The sequence below is a fragment of the Podarcis filfolensis genome, assembly GCF_964270895.1.
Source record: "Podarcis filfolensis genome assembly, chromosome: 11".
Lineage (NCBI taxonomy): Eukaryota > Metazoa > Chordata > Lepidosauria > Squamata > Lacertidae > Podarcis > Podarcis filfolensis.
Window position 1 is genome coordinate 42,657,678 of NC_139613.1, and position 10,829 is coordinate 42,668,506.

Here is a 10,829-nt window from a genome sequence, read left to right on the forward strand (position 1 = left end):
TAACAATTCCTGATGTTGTGGTGGAAATGTACTCTCAGAGTGCTGATCAGATAAAATGATCTTGTGAGAAGCAATGCTTGTCTATTTGGCATTCTAGTTTTATCCTAACCACATGCTTTTAAAAAATTAAAATATATTATATACATCCAGGAAAATCCGTCCATATGGCAAGTCGAGATTTTTGAAAATTTCCTTAAAGATAGCTCAAAAACTTCACCTTTTTTAAAAGATTTAGCAAAAAAGCTTAACAACTTTTGGCAACCCTGCTATATAAAGCCATGATCCAAAATGTCAAGTTTGTTTCCTCTTCTTGTCTATGAAAAAGATGTTCCATGACAACACAGGAGAGAAGGGAAATTCCTGCATGGGCAGTGGGGAAGGAAAGGGTGTCAGCATGTTAATCAGACCTACTGCATCATAATGTATGAACCAGAATTCCCAAGATGCTAGGTGTGGATAGTCACTAATTCAAGTGCCAAGCAGAGGCACAGAATTTAGACAGTTGTGCTCATATTACCTTAGCTCTCTACAGCACCTGGTCTCAGAAGGAGACATTCCTGTAAATATTTATGATAGATAACATGTGCTAGGGAAGACTCAAAGGGACGTGTAATGCTGTTTCAGTCAGCCTGGTGTTTTCTTTTTTTAAAAACAGGTGAAAAATGCAGCTGCCAATGTACTCAGGGAAACATGGTTAATTTATAAAAATACAAAGCTGGTGAAAAAGATAGACCATGCAAAAGTAAGGAAACATCAGCGCAAATTCTTGCAAGCTATTCACCAGTAAGTACCATTTTGGCTTGTCTATTTCCCCCTTATCCAGGATGCTGTGGTAATCTGGCAGGTTCAGTTTCTAGTGTGGATGTTGCTGTTCTGTCGATACAGGCAGCTGTCCCAAATCCACCTTCTGCCTGATTCTGTTAATTTTATCTCAAGGGTGTGGGAGGAAAGCATTGTATGCATCTCAGTGTGTCCCTGAATCTCCATCTCATTGATGGGAAACAATAGCATTTGAGATGGATATGAAATGAGGTGCACAATCTAATTCACATACAGATTATACATACGGTTTTTAGAAGGAAAGATATCTGAGACTCTTCATGAAGTTTCCATGGATTTCCAAGGCCAGGGGAAGAGAAAGCAGAAACGTTGTGGAAGCAAATGAACAAGTTTTTCACATCCCTGACTCTTCATGTGTGATCCAACCACCCTTCCTTGAATATAGATTTTCTTTGCTAAAGCTTCCTACACATGATATTTTGGAATAAGAATGAATCTAGTACGTATTGCAAAATAGATTTGAATATCAATAACACCCTCTTGTGATTTTTCTGGCAGGTGCTAACAGCCGACAAAAGAATCTTTTACTATATTATCCATCAGTCAATAGCCCCTTATTTTATTATGTGATATATAAGTTTAATATAATTTTTTTTACCATTTTTAAAATGATTGCAACCAGTAGGTTCTACTACTGTGCCAGTTTTAGGAAATGGGTAAAGAATGTAATCATTTCCTATTGAAATGATTGGTTCATTTTAAAATCAATGTTATTGCTGCAGCAAATTTACACTTGGTGAAAAGATAATGGTGGGATAGTTGTCTTCATTTTGGCACCCCAAGAAATTAGCCACCTTATGGTCTATTCATTTAGGGTATGTGGGGGAATTGGTTCCTGATACGAGCTAATCTTTGGAAACCGCAGGCTCCTTGCAGATATAATGGAAGCATTGCTAATTCCTCATTCATACCTGACTTTGGAGAGTGCTCAGTCACTGTTATGTTAGAGCAGGAAGACCTCGCCACAATTTGGGCTACATAAAACTAGTGGCAGATATTAATTGCTGCAGGTTTCTCTTCTTCACACCCTTCCTCTGCAGCACATAAAGAGTTATTGGGAGGAGGAAATGGCCAAAGGTAAGAGTCTGGAGCTTGGTGAACTAGCAGTAGAAATATAGTGTAATGAAAATGGGAGCAGAGGTCCACTTCTGTGAAAGAGGTCCTTTCTCAGAAGTGTAGATCAGAACCTCAGAATCTGAGTTGAAATACACATGATGTATATTGCTTTTAATCATTCTGCAGTGGGGAATCAGTAAAGTTAGATCATCTTGACAGACCCAATACTATAATAACAAGAAAAAGACTTCAGAGCCAGTTCCAAGAAGTTGCAAAATAAATATGGCTTAGCATTATGAACTGCAGCAAGCATCTGGTTTATGTGCTCTCCACTCCAGCACAGATGCAGGGAGTATATTAAAAAATCTCTGCTTTCATTCTATATTAACCCCAAACTGTGATCAATCTTAACCATGGTTAGTTAAAACAAGCGAACTTTGTGAACTGTGGTTTGAAGTTGGCTTGTTTCAACAAACCATGGTTAAGATTAACAGTTTGTATCATCTGAATTCCAACATGACAAACAGCTAGAAGTGAAAGCTTAGAGAAAGAGAAAGAGGGATAACAGTCCCAAGGTTCATTGTAGCTCATTCAACCATGGTTTAGTATCATGTCCAAACAAGGCTCATTGCGAGCAATTCGTTTTTCTTCCTACTTTCTTCTTTTCCACACCTGATGTTAACACAAGACGTGGAATCTCTGGTTGTTCCCTGCACAGAGGTCTGTGTACAGAGCCCAAGAGTCGTGAATTTCAATTTATAGAGTCTGTAGTCACCCATTACACCAAAAGTGAGGAGGAAATAAGTTTCATAAATTAACCGTGCTTCTCTTCTTTCGCTGTTGATTTGAACGCATGAAATGGCAGTAATGTTATTTCCTTTTCTGCTTCAGAGGAGGGATCTGAAAAGGGCTAACTCATTAAGGGCTAACTCATTAAGGGCTAACTCATTAATGGTTACATACTATGCTTAAGTTATAAAATAAAATGTACGCAATGAGTATTAGTTCAGTTTAGCAAAGATGTGAGGTTAAATGCTGCTGTCTATAGAAAAGCTGTTTCTACAAAGAAAGGGGGGCGTGTGGGTGGGTTCCTGAGATAGTGAATTACAAAATGAGCTGAAACCAGGTATTACAATATTGTGATTTAGTGGGATTCTTATTCTGAGTGTACATGTTCAGGATTGACTGCAACCTCTGCAACAGGGATAGGGAGCCTATGCACTGCAATTCCCATACCCTTTGACCATTGGCCATGCTCACTGTGGCTGATGAGAATTAGATTCCAAAAGCTCCTAGAACGCCACAGGTTTCCCACCCTGCCCTACTGTGATCTGGCATCACATCAGTCTTCATGGAATAGTCCTTTTTTCACATCAATATGGCTTCTAATAAGCATGGGGCAGGGTAGCTATTATCTACCAGGTGCTTGTCTTCATTTTAATTTAATATGCGATTTAGCTTTGTCTTCTGACCTTACTTTCTATGTGTCCCTTGCTAGAAGTATTCAGACTTTCAAAAATATGTGTGGATTTGCCAATTGATGTGCTAGAGCTTTGTTCTCAAAGGAAGTGATGCAACTTTATCCCTTTAGTTTCAAAAAGAACTGCAAATATTTGTTCATCACCTACTATTGAGTAAGAAACTAAATGAAGTAATTCCCGTAGTGGCTACCTTTCCTTGTTATGCAGTCAGGTTTCTGTTTTACTTCTGAATTTTCATTTGTCCTTCGTCATTTGACCTCCAAGTCAAACAAAGGGGGTTTAATTGTATTCTAGCAAAATGGGGGAATGGAACCAGTCATATCCTGTTGGATGCTAACATTCAGAATGATAAGTTTGATTTTCTATTTCTAGCTGAACTGTGTAGTTCTCCTTTTTGATTCATGGTGATAGTCTTCATTCACATAGTCATACGTTTTCCTTTAACTCCCCTTAATGACCCCCTTTAAAGGTTAATTCTAGCCTACTCAACACTTGATGTTGGGAGGGAAGATGGAAATAAAATGTACCAATATTAAGTCTCTTAACTTTTGAGAATCCTGGTAATATTTCAGCTATCAATTCTTCCCATGTATGGATGGCATGTGGGAAGGGGGCTGAGGTATTTAGGTGCCACTGATATCCCTCCGGCCAGAATAACATGTGACGTTAAATGTTTAACATAAACAAGCAGCATTCTAGTGCACAGTGCTCAAAGGTCCATGTGTCATTTCTCCCCTACTCTTGGCCACGCTGTGCCAGGAGAAACAAGCCACAAACCTTGACTCAACACACGTGTCTGAATTCAGAACATGTGTCGAGTCAAGGTTTGTGGCTCTAAACAAACCACAAGTAGTAGCCAAAGTTTGTTATTGGCTTACTTCTCATGGTTTGTTTGGGAGAAACAAACCACAAGCCTAGGTTTGGATAATATGACTAGCCAAGGCTCGACTTTTTATTCCCCCAAATATAGCACACCCAAGAGCAGGGGAGGAGTTAAGCAGGGACTTCCACCAGCATGCTGCTTGTTCGCATTAAGCCATAGTTAAAAATTAAGCATGGTTTAATGTGATGTGTGAATGCAGCTAATGTCTGCTTGTACCACAACGTATGAAACGTCGCTGCTTACTTTCAGAACATGGTGAAATGTGGTATAGAAACTGAGAGTATAACGCTGTCCTGCATTTGAGTTGTTAATTGCTGACCCAGAAAGTGCTATGGAGAAAATGTATGAACTACAAGCTCCATAACAGAGCACATTGCGCTCACAAGAAGACCATCCCTTGTGTTAATTTGTTTTAGTCAATTTTACAGTTTCTTTTCTTTTGTTTTGTCTTTTTATTTCAACAATGAAAATAGAGCTCGGAAGTAAGTTGTGTGAGCTGTTCCTTTCAAATTTGCAGAATTTACCACTGTCTGCATGCAACAAATGGATACTTTATTTGTGAATTTCAATAGTCTGGTTGCTACTGTGGAACTTCAATCCAAAGTCATGAATTTCTTCTGTGATAAGTGAAGTTCGGAAGGAAGGAATCAGAGTATCAATATTTCTTAATTTTCAGAGAAAGATCTGGCTAGTATCATTTTTAATCTGACTGTCGCAGCTAAGAAATGATCAGTTTATAAAAAGGTTTGCTCCACCTAAGTCACAACCAAGGCTGATATACACACCTTGAAGATGCAAATCTCTCTTTATCAACATACATTTGCAAGAGAGGTAAATAATCAGCATAAAAATTATACCATTTATTTACCATATTTCTCCAAATGTTCATATAGGGAGGGAAAGGAGGATAGAAAGCTCAACCTAAAATGTTGCTAATTGGCTTTCCCTCTTCCAAAGATAACTGATGACCTAAAATATACTTTCAAAAGTTTATACAGACAAATCTACACATCTGATGTATACAGACCAACAATCTTGTTTGATTTCTTTCAGCGTTGTCCCTTATAGACCCTGTTTGCACATAACAGTAAGCCAAGCCATGGCTAAGCATGAATGAGTGAACGTGTGTGTCCTTAGAGGAAAAATCACTGGCACTTCACCCCTCCCCACTCTTGCTGCTGCCATGCTAGCAAACATTATGCCATTGATTGGCTTAGCAGTACATCTAAAGCTAGGCTGAAGGTTTGCTTCCAAGACAAACTAGAAATGCAGGGGCAAACTTTATTAATATGGTGCCCTGAGCAAGGACAAGATTTGGCACCCCCCCCCCAAAAAAAAATATTTATTAATTTCACAATAATTCCTTTTGGTACAGTTCCTTTTTTAAATCAATCTTCTCAGTAGGTACCTGTATAAATATAGGAATTATTATTATTATTCATCCCCATGGCTTGGTGACTTGTGCAGGGGAACCGCCCGCACTGTCCTAAATCCGACACTGACAAATGATAAGCCAAATCTAAACCTTTGCTACAAATCATAGTTTGTGTGGTTGAGCAAAACCATGAGCCCAGAATCGGGCATAATGCTAAGCCAAACCATGGCTTAGCTCTGGATAGTGGAACAGCAACAGGACAGCTCATTTACACTTAGCTATGGTTTGGCTAAGAGAACTGGGTCACAGTATCACTTAATAATTTTATGTGTTTCTGGACATACATTATTCCTCCTCTTGAAAATGTGAGCTTGAGTGCCCCTCATACCTCCCACAACAATGCTGAACTTGTGTGACTGTAAGCCCATTCATTCTCATTCACCCCATCAAATTGAATGCACAGTGCTGAAGGGGTGGGCTTTAAAAGGGAATCCTGAAACAGCTGGATTCTGGGATTGTGAAGAAACCAGCTTTAGCTTCTTTTAAAATAAAGGTAAAGGGACCCCTGACCATTAGGTCCAGTCGTGACCGACTCTGGGGTTGCGGCACTCATCTCGCTTTATTGGCCGAGGGAGCCGGCGTACAGCTTCGGGGTCATGTGGCCAGCATGACTAAGCCGCTTCTGGTGAACCAGAGCAGTGCACGGAAATGCCATTTACTTTCCCGCTGGAGTGGTACCTATTTATCTACTTGCACTTTGACGTGCTTTCGAACTGCTAGGTTGGCAGGAGCAGGGACCGAGCAACAGGAGCTCACCCCGTCGCGGGGATTCAAACCGCCGACCTTCTGATTGGCAAGTCCTAGGCTCTGTGGTTTAATCCACAGCACCACCCGCGTCTCACAGTTTATTTTATCTTTTAAAATAAACTGTGGGAATAAATTCACGAGTTATCAGTGGCGAATAAGACAATGGGTGCAATAGCGCTGATACAGGACAAACATAAAAAATTAAATAAATAGATTCCAATTATTAATGAGGTTTGGGACAATGACCTGGAAAGAGGAACCACATGAGATTAATGCCTAAATTCAGGGTAGCTTCATTTCTTGAATGAGATCATGGGCATGTTGTGAACTGAATAACGTTCTCACACACTTAGTTGACCACACAACACCCTGCTGGCTTAGACACACAAAGTCCTTCATTGCCTTTGTAACTTAATGATGATAGACTGCCTTTATAAAGGAGACAAGCCTACATCCTGGGGGGGGCAGTATCCATGTCCAAAATACACAGAGAGCAACCCCAGCCTGTAAGGCCTCTACATTTAGTTCAGCAAAACAGATTTAACTGTACAAAAGAAAAAGCATGTAGAGCTGCCTCGTCCCTTGAAATGAATGGGAAAGCTATTATGGAGCTCTTGGTGTGGGTGTGTGCTTTGGTATAAATAGAGAATTTTGCATTGGACTGTTTTATTCCTTGAAGCACATAACCCTTAAGAAAATAAGAAGAGGAAGGAAGCCACTTACACCAATATAGCCGATTCACAATTTGCATCAAGACTTTACATGGATAGTACTACAGATTTAAAACTTTTCTGTTCTCATATATTTGGAGAGGGGGAAAAGATTAACAGTCTTTGTCAAACTCACTGGCCATATACCCTTAAACCAACACACATTTTCATACTACAGTTCAGAATAATACATCTTGTTTTTCTCTTTCTTACCCTGCTCAGCTGATTAACATGAATGGAATTACTTGGGCACCAAGGGGAAAGCTATACCCATGAGGCTCTTTTATACAGATACAATACTTCATAGTGTTCTGGTTTAATCATGGACAGATAAACTGGCCAACCAAACCTACTAGGAAAATTGCTATGCACATTAAAAACAAAAGTATTCCTAGTCAGCCACATTGAGGACTGTGAATCTAATATATTAACAAGGAAACGGTTATGCACATTAAAAACAATTAAAAGTATTCCAGGTCAGTGACACTGAGGACTGTGAAACTAATATATTAACAATGATGCTCTTTATTTAGCTGCTGGTCAGATAAAAGCTTTTAAAAATTAACAAGGAACTCACTTATCACTGTATTTTCATCAGGTGCAAACACCTCCTAACCAAATCCATTTCAGACTGAAGAGGGCTTATACCTGTATCTAATCATGTAGGCATATGGAAGAGGCCAAATGATTACTCAGGCAATAACAAGGAGATTGAATTGTTGTTCATTACTTCCTATGCCTACTTGCCAGGATACTGGAGCTTTAAGGAATGTTTTGGCTTTCTTTCATACACTATGAATAAATCCTTACCTCCCACTTTGAATTCAGCGTTAACCATGGCAATTAGTAGTCTCGGGGACATCACATTTTCTTGCTCTCTTCTTTCTTTTTTGCGGTGTTAAGGAAGCATGCTTTTTTTCATTGTACCAGACACATAACCAGTTATGACTGTACACAAAGTATTCAAGACATTGTCCATGCAGTTATCTGTTTAGATGCATGCTGTATTCAAGTTTGAGGAACTGGCAAAAAAAATCTGTTATCTGACTTGGATTTTCAATCTTTTAGATTAAGAAGTGTTAAAATGGAACAGAGGAAATTGAACGATCAGGCAAACACTTTGGTGGACTTGGCAAAGGTCAGTGTAACAACACCGGCTTTTGCTTTTGTATATTGTACTGGCATTTTGCTTTTTTGTATACTGACATTCATCGTTTTGCTAAGGTTTAAGGTAAAAAGCCAACTCAAGCTCTTTAAGCCTATTCCAGTGAACTTCCTTCTGTTATCATAGGAGACAAGTCAACATTCAAAAATGGTTTAGCTTCTTTGAGGAAAGCAAAAGCTCAGTCTAGCTGTGGGAAACTACTCACACAGCCTTGGGACAGGCGATGCTCTTTGAGCAGGTGACAAAAAACAGAAGAAAGTGTACAAATAAATGGGACTAGATTTTATAAGTGGCTTTTGAATGCTGCCTTCCTTGTTCCCATCCAAATTGCCAAAATGGAGTGGAGTCTCAGGGCCACTTTATACATTAAAGTTGTATGGTTTGCAACTAAAATGCTCTGCCTATGCACTGGAAAGGCTATGCACATTTTCAGCCACATATCTCCTGATTTAAGCGTCTCAGGGACCTGGGATACGCCTCAGCTTTACACTGGATTTACACACAGTGCGCGAAGCACATTTGCCACTACATAATGTGTGCAGTGCTCCTTAGAAAGATGAAACTCTCTTTACTGTAAATGTTGAGGGAAATTGAAAGCATAGCTGGTCTAACAGAACTCATTTGCGGATAGAGAAGCTTTTCAGCTTCTGCTACAAAGAGTATTTGTTGAACTGAATCACATTTCTGCATCCCCGGATTTCTGAAGGGTTTTCCAACCCACCTCATTGTTTGCTTGAAATCTCAAAAGTGCGTCACTAAGGAATCGCAAGCTCCAGCTGAATTGCACCTGTGCAGTAAAGCTTGGAATAAAAACACTTTCTGAAGCTGGTTTGTGCTAGTTGTTTGTGAAGCTGCTGGTTTATGAAGTCACGGTTTGTGTTGCTATTTTCCTGTTTCTAAGCAATGAGTGTTTGAATTGCTGCGGAACAACCTTGCTTGCTCGAACGCATCTCCCTTTCCCTTTTTCTTTCAGACTCAAAACATCATGTATGATATGATTTCTGACTTAAACGAAAGAAGCGAAGACTTTGAGAAGAGGATTGTTACTTTGGAAACAAAATTGGAAACATTAATTGGTAGCATTCAAGCCCTCCCTGGACTGATTAGCCAAACAATCAGCCAACAACAAAGGGATTTCCTTGAAGCTCAGATACAAAACTATGATAAGCATGTGACCTACAGTGCAGAACGATCGAGGTCCTTGTCTCGGAGAAGGAGGTCGTCCTCCACAGCACCACCCACTTCATCAGAGAGTAGCTAGAAGAGAATAATATAACCACAAAATAAAGACTTTTTGCCATCATATGGTCAATATTTTAGCTTTTATTGTAAAGCCTTATGGTTCTAATCAGTGTTATCTGGGTTCTGATGTCAGAATTCTGGAAACCTGAACACAAAGTTTTAGGCCAAAATGAGTGAAAACTCTCTCTCTCTTTTTTCCTTTCAGATGCACAGTGAATGCACCTATTATTGCTATATAGATTGTTCCTCCTGTAATTTCACTAACTTTTTATTCATGCACTTCCAACAAACTTTACTACTACAATATACAATATAATAAAAGGGTTAATTTCTGCACATAGTTGCTTGATCACTTTGATGTTAATATTCCTAACTCTTAATACTTTTTTTATCCCAATGCTGAAAATGCTTCAGTTGTTAGAAAACTGAGCTCATTTTGTATTGTTGTTCCAATAAGATCTAATTTCACATGCTATCTATGCAGCAAAAAGGGGGGGGGGAGTGTATGACATGTTAATTTAACAGAGTGTATTGAAGTTTAATTTTCCTTGACTATAATCCTGTGCTAGTTTACATGCCGGTTAATCTAATTAACCAAGCAGGGTCACATGTCCGTGATTGGTGCAGGACACCCTAGAACACTTATACCAAATCTGCATGTCCATTTTTCATTATGCCAGCTCAAGAACTGGCCAAGTCACTTGTTAAAGTAGTGGCTTTGAAGCGCATCGGTGAGAACAGCTGTCCAATGCCCACCTACTCCATTCCCAAATTCCATAGGATTGCATGCTATATGCTCTTCTAGATTATATATGACAAATAGTTGTTTACTAAAAACTGGGGAAAGGGCTGTTAATATACTACTCCAAACCATTTAAGAAGTCTTCAAATGTGTTTAAATGAAAGCGGGTGGGGTTAGCATGCATATATATATATATATATATATATATATATATATATATTCATGTAAGAGAAAGTCTCCATTGACCAAAATGTATTGGCATCTCAAAATATTGTGTGTCTCTTGTGTGTCAGTGGGATCCTCTGCAAATCCTCCCATTTAGCAAAAGTTATCCAAATCTGTTCACAGTGTTCCATTCAGGCAAACAGGGTGATGAATTTGAACATCTCTATTTCTTAGAAATGCCTGCTGTCTTTAGTCATGTAATGATGTAATGAAAGACAAATCCCTGCCTCCCAAGCAAGTGTTTCTAGTTTTGTCTGGCCCCAGTTATGACCATATTTGGGACTAGCCTGTAGCATTACAAGC

At 39.2% G+C, this 10,829-nt stretch overlaps 1 protein-coding gene across 2 annotated transcripts in view; it reads left to right on the forward strand.

Moving 5' to 3' along the window:
• KCNN2 (potassium calcium-activated channel subfamily N member 2) overlaps window positions 1-9,895 on the forward strand; it is an 89,097-nt gene extending 79,202 nt beyond the window's left edge. For both annotated transcript variants that reach the window (XM_083576768.1, XM_083576767.1), the window contains 3 exons: window positions 656-783; window positions 8,221-8,290; window positions 9,291-9,895. In XM_083576768.1, coding sequence (XP_083432894.1) covers window positions 656-783; window positions 8,221-8,290; window positions 9,291-9,578 — 486 coding nt within the window. In that variant the 3' untranslated portion in view covers window positions 9,579-9,895. The remainder of the gene's footprint in view (window positions 1-655; window positions 784-8,220; window positions 8,291-9,290) is intronic.
• Window positions 9,896-10,829: the final 934 nt, after the last annotated feature.